The 24031-nt window shown below is 50.3% G+C and overlaps 1 protein-coding gene and 1 long non-coding RNA gene across 4 annotated transcripts in view; one reads left to right on the top strand and one right to left on the bottom strand.

The window, feature by feature from the left end:
• Fkbp5 (FKBP prolyl isomerase 5) overlaps positions 1–3452 on the top strand; it is an 84569-nt gene extending 81117 nt beyond the window's left edge. For all 3 annotated transcript variants that reach the window (XM_052744411.1, XM_052744412.1, XM_052744413.1), the window contains exons 10-11: positions 135–374; positions 1255–3452. In XM_052744411.1, the coding sequence (XP_052600371.1) occupies positions 135–374; positions 1255–1359 (345 nt within the window). In that variant the 3' untranslated portion in view covers positions 1360–3452. The remainder of the gene's footprint in view (positions 1–134; positions 375–1254) is intronic.
• Positions 3453–3566: 114 nt separating this feature from the next.
• Positions 3567–17701, bottom strand: LOC128114428 (uncharacterized). Its single transcript, XR_008219766.1, has 4 exons — positions 16987–17701; positions 10641–10800; positions 8096–8170; positions 3567–6696 (listed from the first exon to the last, which is right to left on the bottom strand). It is a non-coding gene; the product is annotated as an uncharacterized LOC128114428 (long non-coding RNA).
• Positions 17702–24031: the final 6330 nt, after the last annotated feature.

Raw genomic sequence — 24031 nt, 5'->3', positions numbered from 1 at the left:
TGTGATCCCACTGTTTCAGCACCTCTTTCCTGTCTCCCTTGATCTGTACACTGTTTATTAAATTTCTTTTTCAATGCCCTCAAGTGAGAAGAGTTACAGCCATCCCTTCTAACCTGTGGACCATCTGTTTCTAGGCCCTTGGACTGGACAGTGCCAATGAGAAAGGCTTGTACAGAAGGGGTGAAGCCCAGCTGCTCATGAATGAGTTTGAGTCAGCCAGAGGTGACTTTGAGAAGGTACTAGAGGTCAACCCTCAGAATAAGGCCGCAAGACTGCAGATCTCCGTGTGCCAGAAGAAGGCCAAGGAGCACAATGAGCGGGACCGCAAGGTGTACGCCAACATGTTCAAGAAGTTTGCAGAGCAGGACGCCAAGGTGTGTGCAAGGCCCTGACCGAGGCTTGCCAAGGCGAAGGAAGAGACTCCAGTGTGGCCAGGGGCTGCTGGGGGTGCACAGGTGGGGGGGCTCCAACACTGTCCAAACAGAGGCACAGGTGCTGAGGCCCTGCGTGCCGTGCACGAGTTGGAAGCTAACTCCTTGAGACGTAGCAAAGCTCTTGGTTTTTGCTTTATTTTGTTTTGTTTTTGCAAGACTCTACAGACCTGGCCAGCTTCATCTCAGAGATCTCCTGCCTCTGCCTCATGAGTTCTAGGATTACAGGCTTCTGTCACCAAACCAAGTTAGCTTGTTATTTAAAAATAACAATTCAGCCAGGTGGTGGTGGCGCACACCTTTAATCCCAGTGCTTGGGAAGCAGAGGCAGATGGATCTCTGAGTTTGAGGTCAGCCTGGTCTACAGAGTGAGTTCCAGGACAGCCAGGGCTACACAGAGAAACCCTGTCTTGAAAAGAAAGAAAAATGCTGAGCCCATCAGTATTTTTTCCAAGTAACAGTTTCTGGTTGCGATGTCCAGCTTGACTCGGAGACAGGTGTGTCACCACAGTCCCTTTACTGTACACGCTACTGTGTGTGTGAGTGCCACGCTGGCAGTAGATCTGTCTGTCTGAAGCCAGGTCAGCTTCTTGCCCCACAGTCATCCTCTGCTCCCAGTTCTGTCCTCGATGCCCAGCTTCCACTAGCACAGGACTCAATTAGTCAACAGCCACCTCAGATAGCAAGCTCTTCTGTTACATACCACCACCTCCACTTCCCAACTGTGCACCCCAAATACAAGCATACACATTTATTGTAGACCTGATAAACCCATCTTGGGAAGGCAGGGGTTAATTTCACCTCCTCCTCCTTTAACCCTCAGGAAGCAGCCAGCAAAGCGATGAGCAAGAAGGCTGTAGAAGGAGCGGCCGGGAAGAGATCCGAGAGTCGGGTCATGGAAGAAGGAAAGGCTGAAGGCCATGTATGACGCCGCGCCAAGGAGGGAAGAGAGTCCTCGTGAACTCGGCCCTCCTTGCTGGGCTCACACCCAACTCAGGACTGCACAGTGTTTAGTGTAAGGTTTGTTACAGTCTCTGTGATTCTGGAAGCAAATGGCAAAACCAGTAGCTTCCCAAAATAACACCCTGCTGCTGCTGCCCGGGGGTGGGGGTGGGGGTGGGGGGACATGCCCGGGAACAGAACAGAAAGGGCCGTTGGTGTGGAGAGACCAAGCCAGCAGCTCAAGTCCAGCTCATTTCAGTTTGTCACCTTTCGGTGTCCAACAGTGTCCCTTGAGATGATCCTAGTGCCCGGCCGCTGTGAGATTCTACATCAGCACTTCAGTAGCATTGCAGGAGCCTTGGAAAACTAACTCAGTGCATCCCTACTTTCCCACTGGGAGGCAGGGCAGGGGATGGAAGAGGAGGTTTTCCCCAGGTCCACAGCAGAAAACAGCAGCCACTTCCTGCCTGTCCAGTGACTTCCCAAGTTCCCGTCTCAGACTCTTGTGACTATGGCTTTCTGTCATACCCAGCTTGTCACACAGAGTCTGTCATTACTCCAGCACCCTCATTAGTGGTGGTGGCAGGCGGGAGTTTTGGGGTTCGCTTTCCCTAATTAGAATGAACTTGGGAGGTGTGGAGAGCAGTTGGAGTGGCCTTGTTTTCCCAGTGTCCTCCCTGTCAAGAATGACATTAGCACTTAGAGCGTCATGCCCGCACTGCTGCCCAGCCTCGTGTTTCCAATCTCTGCCCCCCGTGAAGAACCTGAGGCTTGCTCTTGTCCTAGACCTGGAGTGGACTGATGGAGTTACTCTTTTTTTAATTGCTTGTAAGCTTATGTACCGCTTTGTGGAAGAAACTTCCCACTCCTCTATCATGCAAACATACTTTCCACTTTTTACTTTTTAGCTTGGGTTTCGAATGGCAAGATCTGTGAGGTTTGAAAGCAGGCAGTTCCTCCTGGGGTGATGGTACCTGGGGCTTGGCTGGCAGCTGCTCTCCCGTGTGCCTCTTGGTTCTGGTGTGGGCTGTAAAGGTTGCTGGCTTCTCATGCAGGTACATCAAGCCAAAATCTCCAGTCCTTAGGCATTGGATCAGGGCAAGATTTAAATAGTCGCGTAGTTGGGTTTTAGTCCTATGGGTAATGTATGGAATTGAGCACAGCTTGCTTCTCCATAGCCTATGAAACCCTACGGGGATACACCCAGCAGCCCAGAGAACTCTTCACCTAAGCCTGGAAACCTCCCTTTCCTAGCCCTGGGAACACTGACAGTTGCATTTAGATGGGTTTTTATTTTTATGGTGGTTTTAATAAAACAGTCTCATTGTTAAATTAGGACCTTAAAACCTACAAATCAAGTTGTTTTCCCACTGTTCCCATTTTATTCTACGTGCAACAGATGGAATTAAGTTTTGAGAATTTCTTTTACTGGTGACTGAAATGCCTCAAATTTCACATTTTATGCTTCTGCCTCTTTCCATGGATGTTTTAAGCCTGGTCTCACCTAGGAAGTACACAGAGCAGGAGTTGACTTCTTATTTAACTCTCTGATGTCTGTAGATCTGTTGACTAGAATGCAGAAGCAGTGAGGACATGGCTGCATTGGACCTAACAAGATCGGCCAGTTAGCTCTTTACAGGAAACCTCTTTGTCAGAAAACAGGAACCTCACCAGCTCTCTCCCGAGTGTACATCGCGGGCCAAGGGGACTGGTTCCGGGAGGAGGAGGTGTGCGGCACCGCTGGACCATACATGTTCTTGTAGTCAGAAATTTCAACAGTTTATCTGGAATTAGAGTCTTCAAACAACCTTTAGACTGGGTACAGTGATGGGTACCAGATAATAAAGTTAAATTTTGGGTTTTCAAAAATCATTTAGATGCTTGGAGTAGTGGTGTACTCTTTTAATCCCAGCACTCAGGAGGCAGAGGCACACTCCTCTATCATGCCAGCCTGCGCTACAGAATGAGTTCTAGGACAGCCAGGGCTACACAGAGAAACTCTGTCTCAAAACAATACAAAAAAAAAAAAATCATTTAGATGCATTTTGTGTTCCTTAAATAAATTTTTTTAAAGTGGTTTTTCATTGTTCTTAGGTTTTTGATTTTTAAATTTTACTTACCTTGACTTTACTTACAGTATGTGCTTGAGTGTGTGTGTGTGTGTCCAGGTGCCCTTAGAGACCAGAACAGGACTTTGGACTCCCTAGAACTAGAGTTACAGGGAGTTGTAAGCCAGATGTGGGTGCTGGGAATTGAACCTGAGCCCTCTACAGAACAGTAAGTGCTCTTTAACTGCTGGGCCACCTCTTGCCCCACCCCTTCGTTGTTCTTGGTTTTGACTCAAAGGTCTCTTTATTACTGTTTTAATGTGTGTGTGTGTGGGGGGGGGGTGTTTACCTGCATATGTATATATACATGCACTCTGTGCTTTAGGTGGCCAAGGAAGATAGACGAGAGCATCAGATCCCCTGGAACTAGAGTTAGAGATGGCTGTGAGCCACCATGTGGGTCTGGGAACTGAACCAGGTCCTCTGCAAGAGCAGCCAGTGCTCTTAACCTCTGAGCCATCTCTCCAGCCCTGATAAATAGCCTAGAAAGAAAGATGTTTTGGTCTCCAGCCATCATGCTGTAGCCTAGAAAGAAAGATGTTTTGGTCTCCAGCCATCATGCTGTAGACGATGGATCTCCACTGATCTCAGAAGCTCAACAGAATTAGTACAACAGTATTAGTCACTGTTCTGTTGCTGTGACAAGATGTCCTGACCTAGGCAACCATAAGAAGGGACTACCGGGGGCTTGCAGTTTCAGAGTCAGGAGTCCACGTGGCAGAATAAAGACAGTGGCAGGAATAGCTGAGAACTCTCTTGATCTACAGGTACCGGGAGAGAGAGAAACTGAATGCATGAGTCTTTTGAAATCTCAAACCCACCCACTAACACACCTCCTCTTATAAGGCCACACCTTCTAAGACTTCCAAGCAGTTGCACCAACTGGGGAACACGTTTTCAAACAGAAGCCTGTGGGGACGTTATCATTTAAACCACCACTGGGCTGGTCTGTCCTTGGATGCAGAGAAGCTGTTTGGGTTGAAAAAACTCTGACGGAGCCCAGTTAAAGGAATGAGATTTGGGGAGCTGGAGTGATGGCTCAGCTGTTGAGAGCACTGGCTGCTCTTCCCGAGGTCCTGAGTTCAATTCCCAGCAACTATGTGGTGGCTCACAACCGTTTATTATGAAATCCGATGCCCTCTTCTGGCATGCAGATGAACATGCAGACACAGCACTCATACATAAATAAATAATGGTTTAAAAAAGAGAGAGTGAGCCGGGTGGTGTGACAGTGTGCCTTTATTATGGTGAACCATTGAACTAAAAATCAAGGTTTGTTTTTTCTTACTAATGGATAATCCAGCTTTTTTAACTGATTTAGGAAATAATGCTGAACTATTCTCACTAATAAATACATGAAACAGGGGTGCCCATCTCAAGCGGTGTTCCGTGCTGTGTGTGTTCTTCCTGGAAAGTACACTGTCCCTGAGTCCCAGCTGCACATGCTCTGCAGCCCACAGTGCTGAAATGGCCGTGTTTGTCTGTAAGGGCCCTGTAGGCTCCAGGCCCCTCCTTCCCTCCGTCACTTGGTTTGTATGCATGCAGGGAGGCCAGGAGAGACACTGGGTGTTCTCTGTTGCTGTCTACCTTACTCCCTGTGACAGACCTCTTCCTGACCTGTAGCTCACCAGGTTCAGTGAGAGGGTCCCACCCCAGTGCTAGCAGTCCAGGCTGTGGACACAGCCACATTGAGCTTTTTTTGACACTTTGGTTGTTAGCCTAGCCTGTAATGTCTGAACCGTGTCTCTCAGCCCCACATTCAGCATTCTTACACGGGGCTGGAGAGTTGAGCTTCGGTCTTCATGTAAAATAATTTTGTTGTTTGTGTTGAGACAGAGTCTCACTATGTAGTTCAGGCTGTCCTAGAACTCACTCGGTAGCCCAGGCTGGCCTTGAACTCAGAGATGCACCTGCCTCTGCCTCCCAAGTGCTAGGATTAAAGGTGTGCACCACCACAACCAGGCCAGTTCCACATCTTTCTAGACAAATGTTCACTTAAGAACTCGGGATGAGCCAGAGTCCTGCCTGGAACTGTCACTGGACTCTGCTTCAGGAGCAGCCTGTGTGCCCCCAAAGCATGCTGCTGAGTGAGCTGTGTCCACACTTGGTCTCAGCAGTGCCACGATGGCCGTCAGCATGGTGCATCAGAACCCTGGCCTTAGAGACTGTCGCTAACACTGACAGCAGAACCAGTTCAGTTCAACTTGAACTAGTCCTACCCCAGAATCCACCCAAAGCCTGCTAGCCTGGCTGCATTTCCACCTGCTCCTCTGGACGGTGGCACTGAAGTGTCTTGGGAAAGTTGGGAGGCCTCTGCTTCCCTCCAAGTGTTTCTCTCTGATGTGGCAGGCAGATTTCTCTGCTAGGTTTTGAAAGGTATAAAGAGGAGACGTGACATTAGTAACTATTTGCATAGTTTTGCTCAGTCCATAGTGCCCATTTACATAGGTGACCTTAATGTGTTGTGGAAAGGCCTCCTCCAGGGCTGAGGATGTGGCCCAGTTGATAGAGTCCTTTCCTAACAAGTGGGAAACCCTGGGCTCCATCTCCAGTTCCACATAAAACTGGGTGTGTGGTGCGCATCTGTCATGCCAGCCCTGGGCAAGGAAGGTAGGTCAAGGATCCAAGGTTACTGGGCATGGTGGCACATACCTTTAAACTCAGCATTTAGAAGACAGAGCCTGGATGAAATGGGGGTGCAGGTGTGGTGCTTTTGGACTCTGTGAGTGGCAAGCCCTCCCAACCATCTTACAACCTCATTAGCTTGAGAAGGACGAAGATTCTGTTCTTCCCTCATCTTGAGCAGCCAGGTCTGTTTATTGGAATGCCTCTGTTCACTGAAGGTAAGTCCACGGCAAAGTGCTCAGCTCCACACTGGCCCCCCCACACTCAGGGGTCCACGGGGTCAGCTCCAGAGAACAGTAAAGGGAAAGCTGCCCTGAAGCCTCAGACTGGAATGGGGACTACGTCACTTCCTGAAGTCACGCTCTGGTAACCTTCCAGATGTGGGAAGACAAGGCTGCTTCGAGGGACTCACCTTCTGGGAGCTGGGAGCACTAGTCTGTCTCAGCTGACCGGGTACACCTAGACTCTAGGCCTTGCTTACTGTTATTCCGTGTTTCTGGACCAAGTCGGCTTCGGGGCAATGTGTTTTTATAAAGTAGCTCTTGCCTCGGGACATCATGACTCAGCTTCAGGTCATCTATGTAGAGCTCCTGACCAAGAAAAGAGATAAAAACAAATTAGGTAATTATTAGTATTTAGGGGCAGGGTGGGGCTGACCTCAAGAGTCACCAGCCAGCTCTGTATTATATATGCTCACAAACAGGTTCCCACACAGAGGAGTCTGGATTGGTTTTTTGTTTTGTTTTGCTTTTCTATCTTTTTATTTATTCTTCTTTCATATAATCCATCCCAACCAACCACAGCCTCCCCTCCCCCCAGTACCCCACCTCCACCCACCTCCGTTTCCCTTCAGAAAAGAGCAGGCCTCCAAGGGATACCAACCAAACATGCAATAAGACCAGGCACAAACCTTCATATCGAGGCTGGATAAGGCCACCCCATGAGAGGATAAGGGTCCAAGAGCAGGCCAGAGTCAGAGACAGCCCATTCCCACTGTTAAGAGTCCCACAAACACCCCAAGCTAAATAACATCACGGCAAATGGCACAGGACCAAAGGCAGACATGTGCAGGCCCCCAGACTGTCACTTCAGTCTCTGCGAGCCCTGTGAGCCATATTCTGGTGTCCTTGACTCTCTTGCCTCCTACATTCTTTCCTCCCCCTCTTCCTCGGGGTTCCCCAAGTTCCAACTAACGTTTGGGTGTGGCTCTCTGCCACCGCTTCCATCAGCTGCTGGAGGAAGCCTCTCTGAGGACAGTTGGGCCAGGCAGCGATCTATGAGTGTAGCAGAATATCCTCAGTAGTCATGCCATTGACTTTTTGTTGTTGTTTTTGGGGGTTGGTTGGTTGGTTGGTTGGTTTTTGTCAGTGGTGTTTGGTTTTACTCTAGTTCTCTGAGCCATCCACCTTCCAGTTCCTGGCCATCCAGGCAGTGTCAGGCATGGGCTCCCTCCCGTGGCTTGGGCCTCAAGTTAGACCAGTCATTGGTCGGCCGCTCCCCACAAGCTCTGAGTCACCCTTGCCCCAGCACATACTGCAGGAAGGACAGGTTATGGGTCAAATGTCCCCATCCCACCACTGGATGCCTTACCTGGTTATGGGAGATGGCTGGTTCAGGCCTCATATCTTCCATTACTAGGAGTCCTCACTAAGGTCACTCCCATGGGTTCCAGGAAGTTTCCACTGCACTAGGTTCCCATATCACACCCCCCATGCCCCCAATTCTACTTGTTCCTCCCTACCCCATCTGGTCCCTCCTGTTCCCATCCCTACCCATCCCCAGTCCACCCACAAGGTCTATTTCCCTTCCCAGGGAGATCCCTGCATCCCAAGGGGACCCTCCTCCATTGCTGGTGGAAGTGCAAACTTGTCCAGCCACTATGGAAATCAGTATGGCAGATCTTCAGACAATTGGGAATCAATCTGCCTCAAGACTGAGCTATACCACCCTTGGGCAAAAGACACTCCATCCTATCACAAAGGCACTTACTTGCTCAACTGTGTTCATAACAGCTTCTTCATAGCAGTTTCACTCATAATAGACAAACTGGAAACAGCCTAGAAACTGAAGAATAGATAAAGAAAATGGTATATTATGCAATGGAGTATTACTCAGCTGTTTTAAAAAAAAATGACATCTTGAAATTGTAGGCAAATGGATAGAACTAAAAAAAAAAAATCATCCTGAGGAGGCAACCCAGACACAGAAAGACAAACATGGTATGTACTCACTTGTAAGTGGACATGAGCTGTTAAGTAAAGGATAACCATGTAGGGTCCTTAGATTGCTCCAAATGACCTGAAGACACCTGGTATGCAGTTGCAGAAAGCAGCTGGGACCCACCCAAAATGGCTTCAACCCCAAGGGAGGGTAAGGCAGCCCCTTTTAAGCCTGCTTTGGACTGAGGTTAAGTGTACTTTGAAGTAATTGGGGATAGACCCTAACTGATACAGGAATCATTTTATGATTGGCTCGTGACACCTGGTCAGCAAGTATGGTTGCTGTGTCAGGGGTCTGTCTGACTGCAAATAGCAAGAACAGTTCCTGCTTCGGGCCGGGTGGGACCCTGGTTGGCTGCCAGACTGGATGTACTTCCAGAGGGTCTGATTGAAGCCAGACATGAGTCAACATAGGATGGTGGGGTAATATGGGGCAGAGGTCTTAGCAAACTGGCCCTGGTCCCTACAACCATGCTACAATCCACAGACCTAGAGAGGTTAAGTAACGAGGAGGGATCTAGGGGGGGACACCTTGAATTTTTTTTTTCTATCTAAAAACCTAAACCCAGGCTGGCAAGGTGTCTCAGTGGGTAAAGATGCCAGCTTCCAAACCTGATGACCTGAGTTCAGCCCCCCCAACTGGCAAGTTGTCCTCTGACCTCCACACATTTACACTTAGACAAAATAAACAATTATTTTAAAAACGTCGTGCATATACACTAATTAAAAACAGAATACAGGGCTGGGGAGATGGCTCAGCAGTTAAGAGCATTTGCTGCTCTCACAGGGAACCCAGGGTGGGTTCACAGCCAGAAACAAATATAAGTCCAGTTCCAGAGGACATGTTGCCTCTTTTGACCGTAACAGACAGCTACACACAGGTGAGCACATGAACTCACACAGGCACACACATGCACATAAAAATAAATGATTTTCAAAAAAAAAAGCTGGACATGGTGGCACACACCTTTAATCCCAAAACTTGGGAGGCAGAAACAGGTGGATCTCTCTGAGTTCAAGGCCAGCCTGGTCTACAAAGTGAGTTCCAGGACTATTACACAGAGAAACCCTGTCTCGGGGGGGGGGGGGGGATTCTTAACCCCAAGCCAGACATGGTGGCACACACCTTTAATCTCTTCACTCAGAAGGTAGAGGAATATTGGGGCCCATTTAGGTTTCCTAGTGGCTTTACCCAGCAGGTCTGCATAAAGAGGATGATTAGGACCACGGGCCTGAGTACCAGGTGTCTGAGATGGTCTGCACTTGGCTGTGCTGAGGGGAAGTCTTATGCTCCACCCCTTGGTATTCCTTTAAAAGCCCTTTGGCAGAGACAGTCGGGGCCGATGGATTAGGATCCAGGTCCTCACGAGGCTGTCCTTTGTTTCCTATCTGTTTCTCTTCCCTCTAAATTTCGATCTAATATTTTCCTGCTCCTGCTCAAGAGTACTCTGGGGAAATGTGGGGGTGGGATACCCCCACACACAGAAGCAGGTGGATCTCTCAAATTGAGGGCCAGCCTGGTCTACATAGTGAGATTCTCAATAAATAAATAACTGGGAGGTGGTGGCACGTGCCTTTTAAGCGCAGCATCCTGGGAGGCAGAGGCAAGCCAGGACAGCCAGGGCTACACAGAGAATCCTTGTCTCAAATAAATAAATAAATAAATAAACAAACCTTAAGCTCATACATACACTATTGCCCTCTGAAATACTAATGGTGTCCTTTCTAAAGATGACATTGGCCTGGATATGAAGTTAAGAAAAGTGACTCAGGGCTGGAGAGATGGCTCAGGGGTTAGGAGCACTGACTGCTCTTTCAGAGGACCTGGGTTCAATTCCAGCACCCACATGGCAGCTCACAACTGTCTGTAACTCCAGTTCCAGGGAATCTGACACCTTCACACCAATGCACATAAAATTAAGTTAAATAAGTTTTTTTTTAAAAAAAAAAAAAAAAAAAAGAGGGGTTGGGGATTTAACTCAGTGGTAGAGCACTTGCCTAGCAAGCACAAGGCCCTGGGTTCGATCCTCAGCTCCAAAAAAAGAAAGAAAAAAAGAAAATGTGACTCACAAACACCCCTAAGAGATCTGGGAATGAACACCTTGCTTCACTGCTCCCATGCCCAGCATATGGCACACTACCCCAGTCTGGTCCATGGTAAATACTCAATAGTTTGGTCCTTCACTTTTCTTGGAATGTGGAAGCCAGAAGCACACCATATTCTAGCCATCCTCCACCCAGATGACCAACCAGCAACTTGACTTTGAGGCCGCCATAACTGCAGAATGGGTCTGTGCTCTTCAGACTACACTCACCTTCTTTCATTATGTGAGTGTGTACCTGTGTGTGCACATGCATGGCAGATCATCAGACAGTTTGCAGAGTTGGTTTCCACCTTCTGCCGGGTGGGTTCCAGGGTTCAAATTCAGGCCATCAGTCTGGGCAGCACGTGCCTTTACCTGCTGAGCCACCTCGCTGGCAAAAGACAGGATATTGTTAGGTAGCCCTGGCTGGCCTGGAACTATGTAGACCAAGCTGGACCTGCCTCTGAACCTGCCCCAGGTGCTGGGATTAGAGGTGTGTGTCACCATGCCCAGCCACACCGGCTTTTTATGTGGATGCTGGGGACCTGAACGTAGGTCCTCTTGCTTGTACAGCAAGCCCTTTGCTGACTCAGCCATCTTAACGTGTAAGTCAGTAGCTCAATGCCTTCTAAAAGTTGTGCAGCCAGTCTCCAAACCTTCAAACCCATCTCTCAACTCTGCAACTGTGCCAGTAAACCGTAAGTCCTCAGAGCGCACCCCCCCCCCCCAGTCCCTGCATTCACCCTCCACATCTCTGGGGTTAACTACTGTGAGCAGACTCATGCAGTAAACCCTAAATCCTCACAGCGCGCCCCAGTCCCTGCATTCACCCTCCACATCTCTGGGGTTAACTACTGTGAGCAGACTCATGCAGTATTTCTCTTTTCTTTTTGCAGTGTTGGGCATCAAAGCCAAGGCCTCACACCTGCTAGGCAAGGGCCTATGACTGCATTATTCCACTTAGGCTCCCTGTTGAAGCAGGTGTTAAGGAGCTCCTGTCCCAAAGCTGAATGACCCATGGTATCCGTTCACCTGGGGGCGGAGCTCTGTTTAAGTTGCTATGAAGAGCCAGGTGGGTGTGGTGGCACACACCTGTCATCCCAGCACCTGGGAGGTGGAGGCAGAAGATCAGGAGTTCAAAGCCGGTCTGGGATACTTGAGACCTTGTCAAAAGAAAAACTGCATGTAGTGCTTGGAAGAAAGAAAAGGGAAAAAGAACTGTGTGTAAAAAAAAAAAAAAAAAAAAAAAAAAAAAGTGTCTCGCTGAATCACTTTCAGTGGCTATAATGGCCTTTGGTGTGTGTGGTTTACGTATCACGTGTCTGTGTGGGTGTGGATGTGTGTGTGAGGCCAGAGGTTGATGTCCAGTGTCGTCTTTGGTAGCTGAATGGATCAAGTTCTTTCTCTGAACCAAAGCTCACCCGTTTGGCTGAACTGGCTGGTCAATGAGGGGCTGGGATCCACCTGTCACATGGTCCCCAGTACTGCAGCTTCAGACATGGCGCCCACTGCTCCCACCCAGGGTGTGCCACTCCACCACGAGTGCTGGGGGTCTGAACTCAGGGCCCCAGTGTAAAGCGGGCATTTTTCCAAGTGAGCCATCTCCCCTAGTTCTTTAATGCCCTTTTGACAGACTGAACCTTTCCACTTCTCCGAGTCCCCCCCCCCAGGTTTTGTCTCGTTTACCAAGCCGTACAGTCTCTTGGGAGGCATATTGAAGTGCTTAGAATTTCGAAAGTGAAATGAAGCGCATCTTCCCAACAGACATACCAGCTAAGCATTGCTGAGCCACCCAGCCAGTGGAGACACAGACTGCACATGGTTGTTGAGAAATGGTGGGAAGAGGTGGGTGCTGAACTACAGGTTCTCCATCTCCTTGATTTAATAAAGTGATCTGGGGTTTTGATTTGGGGTTGTTTTGCTTTTGTATTTGACGTTAGGAAGTAATCGCTCCTTTGGCATGCATGTATGCATGGTGTGAGGTGCATTTGCACAGGTGTGCTTGTGAGTGGAGGTCGGAAGTTGACATTAAGGGTCTGCCTCTCCCTTGAACCCAGAGCTTGTCACATCAAGCTGCTCAAGCTGGTCATATTACTTGGAGGTCCCTTGTCTCGACCTCACAAACACTGGGATCATGACGTGGGCCACCCTTGCTTTCTGATTCAATATTCTAGTTTTTAGATTCAAATGGACTGGTGTAGCTTGTGTATTTTCTCTGGACATGCTCCTGCCTGGTATAAATGGCAGTCAGGGTATGGGTGCCCTATATGACATCCCATACACCACCACTCTGTGTGTGTGTGTGTGTGTGCATGTACACACAGTACATGCACAGATCTCCTGGAGCTGGAGTTACAGTTAGTTATGAGCTGCTCTTTGTGAGTGTTGGGAAATGAATTTGGGCCCTTTGAAACCAGTACCAACTCTTAAATGCTGAGCCATCTCTCCAGCCCCAAGACTTTTCCTTCTTAGTACAGACTTGACAGCTCTAACTTCCGCTCTGGCTTGACAAAGCCCATGCACTTTGGTATGTTGCGTTTTTGTTTTGGATTTGTTTTTATGTTATATTTTGCCTGCATGTATGTCTGTGCGCCACATGTGTATCCAGTGCCTGTGGAGGCCAGAGGGGAGTCAGATCCCCTGGAGCTGGAGTTACAGATGGTTGTGAAATGCCATGTGGGTGCTGGGAATTGAACCTGGGTCCTTTGCAAGATCAGCCAGTGCTTGTAACCAATGAGCCATCTCTCCAGGCCAAGTTTTTGTTTTTATTCATCCCAAAGTATTTTCTAATTTCCTTCATAATTTTTTCTTTGACCTCAGCTTGCTAAAGAGTGTGCTTAATTTCCACATATTTGTGACTTTTCCAACTGCCTTCCTTCTGTTATTAATCTGATTTCATTCCTCTGTGGTTAGAGCACATACCATGTACCGTTCTTTGTTTGACTCATATCCTTTTAAATGTATTGAGACTTTAACAGCCACATATGGTCTGGCCCAGAGAATCTGTCCTACTTTTAAGAAGATTATATGCATGCTTTTGCATGGCATTTTAACAATTATCAGTAGTACATTTTTACTTTGTGTGTGTGTATATATGTGTGTGGGTATGAATGGCAGCAGACGTGTGGCGGTCGGGGGACAACTTGGGGGACTCAGTTCTGTCTTTCCAATGAGAGGGTCCACCTTGCTGGAGCAGGCGGCATTTTGGTAAATAGCTGTGAGGTCTGATGGGTTTCCAGGGCATCCTCAGCTTGTCCTCTCGTCCGGTTGTTCTGTCCCTGGGTGGGAGTATGGTGCTTTACTCTCCGTCATGACTGCTGAGCTGTCTTGAAGGTGCCTTTGGTTCCTTCAGCTTGGCTCCGTATATTTGGGGCTTTGGTGCGCACACATGATTGTGATAATGTCTCCCGTATTTTGACTCTTTTCATCGTAAGATCTTTGGCTCATCGTTCAGGAGTACTTGCTGCTCTCCCCATGGACCTGGGTTCGGTTCCCAGCACCCCACATCCATGCAAGGCCAGCACACTGCCAGCTGAGCTCCATTCCAACCCCACTTGCAAGTTTTCAGTCTTACTGCACTGCCCCGTCTGTCATTCTCCAGTACCACCTTCAATTGGGTTAAGAAACATAAACGTGCCGGGCGGTGGTGGCGCACGCCTTTAATCCCAGCACTCGGGAGGCAGAGGCAGGTGGATCTCTGTGAGTTCGAGGCCAGCCTGGGCTACCAAGTGAGTTCCAGGAGAGGCGCAAAGCTACACAGAGAAACCCTGTCTCGAAAAACCAAAAAAAAAAAAAAAAAAAAGAAACATAAACGTAGCCGGGCGGTGGTGGTGCACGCCTTTAATCCCAGCACTCGGGAGGCAGAGCCAGGTGGATCTCTGTGAGTTCGAGGCCAGCCTGGGCTACCAAGCGAGTCCCAGGAAAGGCGCAAAGCTACACAGAGAAACCCTGTCTCGAAAAACGAAAAAAAAAAAAAAAAAAAAAAAAAGAAACATAAACGTTTTCTAGAGTGACATTCCAATTTCCTTTGTCTTTTAATCTTTTCTTTCTAGGTATTGGTGATGGTCCTACAGATGACCGTTAACATCTTAATTTAATGGAATATAATTTGAGCTACTACCAACATAATTTCAATAGCATATAAAAACTTTAGTCAAGCCAGGTAGTGGTGGCGCACGCCTTTAATCCCAGCACTTGGGAGGCAGAGGCAGGGAGATCTCTGAGTTCGAGGCCAGCCTGGTCTGCAGAGTGATTTCCAGGACAACCAGACTACACAGAAAAACCCTGTCTCAAAGAAAACAAAACAAAAAAACTTTAGCCAATCATAATAGCAAGTCAGTGTAAGTGAGTGTAGTTCCAGTCCTTGGAGATGAAGGCAGGAGGATTAGGATTTCAAGGCCAGCTTGGGCTGCGTGAGACCCTAGCTTAGGAAAAAAAAAAAATCTGTCTTTCTATCACTCCTTCCCCTCCTGGCCCCTTGAGCCAGGACCCTTACACAGATTACATTTCTGACTGTCCCAGTCAGCACCCTGTGTCCTTTGTTTGTTTGAGGTTTTGGTTTTTCGGGACAGGGTTTCTCAGCAGCCCTGGCTGTACTGGAACTCCCTCTGTAGACCAGGCTGGCCTCGAACTCAGATCTGTCTCTGCTTCCCGAGTGCAAGAATCAAAGGCGTGGCCACCACCTCTGTCCAGCCAGTGTTCCTAACTACTGAGCCATCTCTCCACCCCCTCTGTGTTTCTACATGTGGATTTAAATTACTGTATCCTGCCTTTTATTTTTATCTAACAGGCTCTTTGGTCTTTTTTTTTTCCTCAGCTATGGAGTTTGGGGTTTTTTAATTGAATCTCAACAGTGATGAAACCACTTGTATTGAGAGTAGATCCTAGCAAAAGATCTGGGGAGAGGAGGTTTTATCCCTGGCCTTGCTGGGGGACGCCAGGAAAGAGGGTTTGTTTGGTCTTGTAGCAGTCTGCACTCTAACTTCCCCAAGTGTCGTGAGCTGCCACAGAGATCCATTCGGCACTTCTAAAAACCAAAGGAAGGGCCCAGGCAGCCATCGGCGTGGGGTCAGCTCACCAGGAAAATGCATAGACGCAGCATCTCAGAAGAGCAGCTGCTGCCCACCCCCCAGGCGCCTCAGCACCTGCGATGCTCCCTTGTCCAGCTGGTGAGGGTGTGGCAAGTGAATGGCACCTCAGCCACTGCCCCCGGGAGGGAGGAAAGGCCTCACCTCTCCCTGCCCCTCAGTGAGACCAGCCCCATCAGCCTCCCACTCCACCCTCTGCCACAGCTCCCATCAGCAGCCAGCACCTTCTGCGCAGACTCTCACGTGTCCTCCTTACCGCAATGGGGCCTGCCTGGCAGCTTCCTGCAATCACAGGTAAGTTCCCTCAAACGAAGGCCCGAGTGCAGGCCTGCTGTGTGGCCTTCAGACAACCTACTGGCTAGGAGGTGGGAGTCTGGAAGGAACCTGGGCACAGCAAGGTGCCCCTGCAGCGTGCTGGGGTTGGGGACATCAGAGAAGCTGCAAATTCACCCTGCTACCAGCTGTGACACAAGGGAGGAAGGGCAGAGGTGGGCCAGAACAAGGTTTTAGAGGGAAAAGAAGCAAGCAGCTAGCTGGCTGCTCAGGGCTGTTGTTCGTCAAGTCTCCACAGGCCATACACTCGTGAGTGCGGGCACCTGAGATCCTGCGCGCCTCTGTCCCTGCAGAGGATCGTGATTCCGTCAGCTGGGCTGGAGGGACGGCTCAGCTGTTAAGAGTGCCACGTTCCTAACCACTGGGTCAGGTGACTCAGCCACCTGTAACTCTAGCTCCGGGAGATCTGGCCTCCTTGGGCACAGAAGTTTGTACACACACACACACTAAAAATCAAGCAGTATCAAGGACCTGCTCAGCCTCCAGTGGTGGTCGTTCATGAGGAAAACCTGAGGTAAGGCTGAGGCTGTGGCTCAGTTACCAGAGTGTGCCACCGGCCTTATAAACTAGGGTTCCGACCCCAGCTCATCACAGACTTGGAGGTGTGACTCTTCAATCCCAGCACACAGGAGGTGGAGGCAGGAGGCTCACTGGCTCTGGCCACCTTCCTCTGTGGAGCTGGTTAGAGCCTCCCTCCTTGAGACCCTGTCTCAAAAATAAATACATAGAGAAGGAAAGCCAAGCCAGCCCTGGTGGCACATGCCTTTAGGCCCGGCACTGGAGAAGCACTGTAGTTCTGGGGGTGAGAAAGGGGCAAAGGGCACCCCAAAGGCTGGGCAGGGGGTGAGAGGTGGGCGGGACAGGTGGAGTGAACCAGGTAACGGAGTTTGTTCCCTCTGGGCTAGAGATTGAACGGGATTTTGATGGGTGAGTCTTGTGTCCTGAAGGGGTTCCACTGCCTGGCCTGGCCTGCCTGGGAGGCGAGGGAAGAGAGAAGGGAAGAGCTGGGGTGCCTAGGTGGAGTCCTGCCTGCTGGCTAAGGACAGTGACCCAGCCCTGGGGGCTGGATCAGCAGTTGGGCCTGAGCTCCTTCCCTTCCCCTGGGCCATTCCAGTCTCTCCAGCCCCTCGCCCCAGTGACCTGGCCTCAGCACTTACCTGGCAGGTGGCCCATCCTCTAGTGAGAGGGTCCCAGCTTGGAGGTTATGCCTTTGCGGTCAGGCACAGACAAGCCGACCACAGAGAAAGGCACTTCCAAGGGAAACTCGCAGAGGGCCACACGAGAAGTGATGCAGCCCACCGGGGCTTGACCTGAAGGTGGAAATGAATAAGGGGATGAGGACCTTGGGGAAACCCAAGACTCCACCAGAGAGCGGAAGGAGACCTCAGGTGGCTGATTCGAGAGAGTCGCCTCTTAGGGGTACCGGCATCCACGAGCTAACGGCATCAGTCCTATCGGGGCTGAGACGCCACCCGGAAGTAAGGAAGGCTCCAGCGGGGACCAGGGCACGCAGGTGCAGCCGGTCAGCGGAGAAAGGGCTGTGCGATGGAGTTCAGAGAACGAAGGAGAGGAAGGAGAGAGGGCCGAAGTACTGCGATGCAGGCAAGCAGAGAATTCTGGGCCAGGATGGCCGGTCCCGGAGGGACGAGTGGGGTCTAGCATCTGTTCTTCTCATCCGGGTTGTAACTGTGTGACTGTTCCCAGCAAATGTTCTTGCTGGGGAGGAGCAGCCACCGCCAGCCTGGGAAGGAAGTACTACATGGAGAACCAGAGGGGGAGCTGCCTCTCGCCCCAGGGACCCCAGAAGGATGGGCTCACGAGGCCTGACTGCGAAGAGGCCGGCTAAGCCAGTGGGCAAATGCTCTTCTGTGAGGGGCCAGACAGCGAGCCTTTCGGGTCCCTGGGTCTCCACTGCGGGTACCCAGTGCTGCCCTCTAGTGGGAGCTCCGAAGGCTGCCTGATGTGCCCAGGACAGCTTGCAACTGCCGTCACCTCTACCCACATTCAAGGGCCAGACTTGAAGGCTGTGCCTCAGTCCAGATGCACATGGGGTCTGGAAGGATAGCCTAAACCACGATAGTCACGTGCCTATCAAAAATACACCTCAGGAGCTGGAGAGATGGCTCAGCGGTTAAGAGCACTGGCTGCTCTTCAGAGGACCTGGGTTCAATTCCCAGCACCCATGCGGAGGCTCACAACCATCTGTTCCAGAGGACCCAATGCCCTCTTCCAGCTTCTGAGGACGCCAGGCATGCAAGCAGTACACATGCATACGTGCAGGCAGAACACTCATACATATAAAAATATTATATATAAATATAATTAAAGTATGAGAGGCATGTGCCTATCAAAAATGCACTATGCGGGGACTGGAGAGATGGCTTAGTGGTTAAGAGCATTTGCCCTTGCAGATGATCCAGGGTTGAGTCCCAGCACCCACATGGCAGCTCATAACTGTAACTCCAGGTCCAGGGGATCTGATGAGGACATCAGACACACATGTGGTACACATACATGCGTGAAGTCAAAACACACATAAAAATAATACACTCATGTATCAGGATGCCCACGTTCCTGTCAGAAAGCTCTGGGTTGAGCATAGTTCCACTGTCTGCAATCCCAGCACCAGAGAGTGGGAGGCAAGGGGTCAGCAGTTCAAGGACAGCCTCAGCTGGATAAGGAGTCTGAGGCCAGCCTAGGCTACATGAGATAAGATAAAGTAAGTCCGCCTCCAGCCAGGCAGCAGCCAGATGGCATGCACGACTGCCCTCCCAGCACTCAGGAGGCTGAGGCAGAGGATAGAGCGCTCCAGGGAAAGGCTGGGCTCTGTCACGAGACTCTTCTTAAGCAAGTGACCAGCCACTGAACTAACTCACAGTCGGCAGGATCCTAGCTCAATGCACAAGAACTGTGGGTTTTCTACATGCTAGGAATGGACAATCCAAGATAAAGAAATTAACAACAAAAACGGTCCAGAGCCAGGTGTGGCATTGTGCCCTACGGCCCGGCACAGGGAGGAAGAGTCAGGAGATTGAGTTCAAGACTGTCCAAGCTACAGAGTGAGTGTCAGTCCAGCCTGGCTACATGACAGCCTTCTCAAAAACAAACAAACAAAAAGATGAAATACGGAAGCTGGCCACGGGCCAGAAAGATGCCCTGAGTTCAGGTTTAATCCCCTCACGTTATGGGACACCTCTCCTCAAAGTAATTTTTAATTTTTATTTATTTATTTTTGCCGGGCGGTGGTGGCACACGGCTTTAATCCCAGCACTCAGGAGGCAGAGACAGGTGGATCTTTGTGAGTTCAAGGCCAGCCTGGTCTGCAGAGAAACCCTGTCTTCAAAAACCAAAAAGAAACAAAGTCAGCCATGGCTGCATGCTCCTGTAATCCCAGCACTGACAGGCAGAGGTGGCAGGCAATAGAGGAGACATCCAAAGCTGTCCCCTGGCCTCTGCACTCTCACATGGGAATGGATAAATGCCCACACCCACATGTATATACCACACCCACCACACACACACACACACCCCCACACACACATTAAAACTAAAAGCGAAAAGAAAATACAGAAATACAGGGCTGTGAGTAGTGTTCTGTGGTGGAGCCTGGCATGTGTGAGCACTTAGGTTCAATTCAACCCCACAGGAAGAAAGGGAAAAAAAACCCACATGAAGATGTGCTCAGAAAGCTTCTAAACATCATCTCAGAGAATAAAGGCCGAAGGGGGCCAGGGGACACCCTGTGTCTGTGGATCAGAAAACTCGGTTTGATGCCAGAAATCCTCCAGCTAAACGGCTTGATGCAATGGCTCCCGGAATTTCAACTCTGTTGCTACTTGATTTATTTTTTATGAGTGTTTGCCTGCTTGTATGTATGTGTACCATGCATGCAAGTGCCCAGGGAAGCCAGAAGGGGGCGTCAGTTATGAGCCACCAGGTGAGTGCTCTTAACCACAGAGCCATCTTTCCAGTACCACGGTTGCCGTTTTGAGGCAGGGGATCATGTAGGCCAGGCTGACCTCCAGCTCTCTATGTAGCTGAGGATGACCCGGAACTCTTTCTTTTAACATTGATTTTTGTTTGTGTGTGTGTGCGTGCGCGTGCGTGCGCGGGCATGCGTGTGTGCCATGTGAGTGCACGTTACCTCAGAGGCCAGAAGAGAGCACTGGATCTCCTAGAGCTAAAGTTTCAGGCAGTTGTGAGCCACTCAGCTTAGGTGCTGGGAACAGAACTCGGGTCCTCTGGGAGAGCCGGAAGGGTTCACCACAGGGCCATCTCTCCAGCTTCACCCGGGAACTCTCGGCCCTCCCTCGGAGGCCACCTCCCGGTGCTGGCACTATAGGTGGGTCCACCCCTTTCAAACTGGTGCTGGGAAAACGGAGCATCACATGCCCCACACTGCTCAGCTGAGCCATCGCCCCTGGTCCTGACGAGTCCACAGTTGTGGGGTGCTGCTGCCGTAAGGACCCCAGGCAGCTCCTTTGGGACTTGCTAATAGATCTGAAGTCACTACCACTGCCCAGCAGTCTCTGAAGGACTGGAGAATATTTCTTCCCACCGGAGCCTGGCTGCTGGCTGCAGGTCCCTTGAGGAGAGCTTGGGAAAATTCTGATACACGCTCATGACATTTTGCCAGATCCTGTCTCAAAGGGCTTAAGGTGGAGACCTTTGGGGAAGAGACCCCTCCTGGCCAGGTGGCAGGAACAGAAGGGGGCAGGGGGAGCAAAGGAAGCAGCTTCTACCCATGTGGGGGTGGGGGTGGGGATCAAGTGCTCAGGAGAATTAGAAGGTGGAGGAGATATCACAGGCCACAACTCCCCCCACCCCAGTCTGTCCCAGGCCTTGTTCTGAGGTGGGGGGAGACAGATGAGACGGGGGAAGGGGGCCAGATGGGGATTAGGGGCAGGGAGGGGGCAGCAGGCCGCTGTGATGAGTCTTGTAAGCAGGGGTGAAGCCTAATGAGATTAGTCCTGGAGAAGGCAGCAGAGGGGGCGGGCGGGCGGGGCTGTGAGGAGCCCCTCATGCATTCGGGGGGCTCCCTAGGGGTCTTAGGGAAACCAGACTGCTCACCCATCTAGTCTACCCCAGGGCATAGAGTTTTCCAGAACTGTGACTCCTGCTGACCCCTTTCCAGACACGCTCAGACAAATGAGGGAGAAGTGAGAAGCCCAGATCTGATGTTGTCTACCAGGGTGGCGTGGGGGGAGAGCTTCCATTCGGAGGAAGACTGGGATCCCTTAATAAGTGATGCAGCCCCCCTCGGCCCCGCCGGGAAGACAGTGAGGCAAGCCACCACAGCCGTATGAAAGTTAATCCAGGGCTGGGCGTGTGACTCCTGACATCACAGGCTCTTCTCCATCTCCAGCATCACGTAAACGTCTTTCGGGGTACATACCTGTCACCCCAGCTCTTGGGAGACGGGCACGGGAGGACCAGGAGGTGGAAGTCATCCTTAGCTACATAGTGAGTTCAGGGTCAGCCTGAGCTACATACGACCTTGTGTGGCTAGGTTTCATTGTCAACCTGACACAATTAGGTCATCTGGGATTTGAGAAAACGCCTCTGTCAGATTGGCCTATGGGCATGTCTGTGGGGCCTTCCTGATTAATGATTGATGTGGGAGGGCCCAGCTCACTGAGTGGTACCACACCTGGGCAGATGGTCCTGGGTGATGTAAGAAAATAGGCTGACCAGGCGTTGTGGCCTGTGCCTTTAATCCCAGCACTCGGGAGGCAGAGGCAGGCAGATTCTGAGTTTGAGGTGAGCCTGGTCTACAGGGTGAGTTCTAGGATAGCCACCAGGGCTACACAGAGAAACTCACTCTCTCTCTCTCAAAAAAAAAGAAAGAAAGGGAAGAAAGGGAAGGAAGGAAGGAAGGAAGGAAGGAAGGAAGGAAGGAAGGAAGAAAGAAAGAAAGAAAGAAAGAAAGAAAGAAAGAAAGAAAGAAAGAAAGAAAGAAAGAAAGAAAGAAAGAGAAAGAAGTCTAACTAGGCAAAACAACCCAGAATAAATTTGTGATGTCAGCACTCAGGAAGCTGAGGCAGGAGGACTAAGTCAGGACTAACCAGGGATACATAGTAAGGAACGGTTCCGAAAAACAAAAAAGACTGAACCGGGCCCCAGCAGTCACGATGACAAGGAAGAGAGATCGCCACAAGTTCAAGGCCAACCTGAGCTACACCATGACGGTCTCCAATATGTAAATAAATCAACATGAAGAGGCTTGGAGACAGCCCAGTGGGTAAGAGCACTTACTGCATGAGGACCTGACTCCAGACCCAGCAGCCACGGAAGAGCTCAGGCTACATGCACCTGTACCCCAACGCTGCAGCTCAGGGTCCAGATACAGGGGATTGCCAGGGCTAGCCCAAGGACAGCAAGCTCCAGGCTCAGTGAGGGACTCTGTCTCAAGAAAGCAGAGGTGAGATCTACGCTAGTGGATGTGAAGGGCTTGTGTTTTTTTCTTAAGGTATTTTTGTGTGTGTGATCTTCAGCTTGCATGTATGTCTAGGCACTATGTGCCTGCAGTACCCATGGCGGCCAGGAGAGGGCATCAGGTCCCCTGGAGTGACAGATGTGTATGAGGCGCCCAGAGGGTGCAGGTATCAGAACTGGAGTCCTGAAGAGCAGCCAGTGATCTTTACCACTGAGCCATCTCTCCAGCCCCCGGTACAAAGGGTTTAAAGATGTCTGTGTCATATGGTCACACTTCTATATAAAAACAGCGGCAAAGAAACCAGACGCACGCACAAGTGTCTCTGTGTGCATGCCCTGAAAGGCCGAGAGGATGCCTCAGGAGAACATGGTGACGGTGTCATTTCTTAGGCAATTTCAGATTTATTGTCTTTGTAGACCAGGGTGGCCTGATCTCAAACTCACAGAGATTCACCTGCCTCTGCCTCCCAGGCTGGGAGTAAAGGCGTGCACTGCTGCGCCCAGCCTTTAATTTGATTTTCTGTGAATATTCATGGGCAAGGGTGGGTTTGAGTTGTGTACCTTTGCACATAGACACCAGCGCTAACCAGCTGGCTAGGCTGGCTCGCCAGTGCGCTCAAGGACATGCCTGTCTCTGTCCTCCATAGTTAATGTCACTCACACCTCCAAGCCCAGCTTTTGTGTGAATGCCAGAGATCTGAACTCAGGTTCTCCTGCCTGCACAGAAGGTTCTTCATCAGCTGAGCCGTCTCCCCAGCCCCGACTGCAGGAAAAGTAGGTGCGGGCAGCAGAGGCAGGCCTTTTGAGACGGAGTGATGGAGTCAAGGCAAAAGCTGGTCACCTTTCCTGCCCTGGGATCAGGTCCCCTCCAGCCTGTTCCTTCTGAATCTCATTCAGCAACACACACCCCTCTAAAGACAGGCTCTTACTTTTAGCCCAGGCTAACCTCAAACTCAAGTTTAAATGAAAAGTCTGGCAGGCTTGCTTTCATTAACACATAAGGGCTGGGGAGACAGGCCCTCAGCAGATAAGAGCAGAGAACCGGGGTTCAATTCTCAGCACCCACATCAGATGGCTCACAACCACCTGTAACCCCAGTTCCAGAAGATCTGATACCCTCTGACCTCGTAGGCACCTGCACGCACATGGTACACATAAACTTATGCAGGCGCACACGTACACACACATGCACACACATGCGCATGCATGCGCAAGTATATAAGTACAACTAATAAATAACTCTTAAAATTAAAAAGATGAACACATAAGATGGACACTCTTGTCCAGTGTTCGTAAAGCCCTGGGCATGATCACAGGCACCCCATAAAACTGGGCATGGTGCTGCATACCTGTAATCCCCTAACTGGGGAGGTGGAGGCAGGAGGATCCAATGTCTGAGCATGAACTTGCTCACTGGTTTGTGTATGCCCTTGTGTGTGCGTCTCCGCTTCACAGAAGAGTCTTAAGAAAAGTCTTGGGCCAGTGAAATGGCCCTGCAGGTAGAGATGCTTGTCACTAAAGCCCGATGACCTGAGTGACAACCCTGAGACCCACACAGTGGAGGGATGCTCATTCACAGGCTCTCGTGGGTGTACACACACAACTAAGTAAGTAAACGTGTTTTTTTTTTTTTTTTTTTTTTTTTTTTAAAGATTTATTTATTTATTATGTGTACAGCATATGTGACTGCAGGCCAGAAGAGGGCACCAGATCTCATTACAGGTGGTTGTGAGCCACCATGTGGTTGCTGGGAATTGAACTCAGGAC

This window comes from Peromyscus californicus, unplaced genomic scaffold (genome assembly GCF_007827085.1).
Source record: "Peromyscus californicus insignis strain IS unplaced genomic scaffold, ASM782708v3 Scaffold_19__1_contigs__length_69161282, whole genome shotgun sequence".
Lineage (NCBI taxonomy): Eukaryota > Metazoa > Chordata > Mammalia > Rodentia > Cricetidae > Peromyscus > Peromyscus californicus.
Note: the sequence above shows the minus strand (reverse complement) of the source record. Positions and strands in the feature narration are given on the sequence as shown.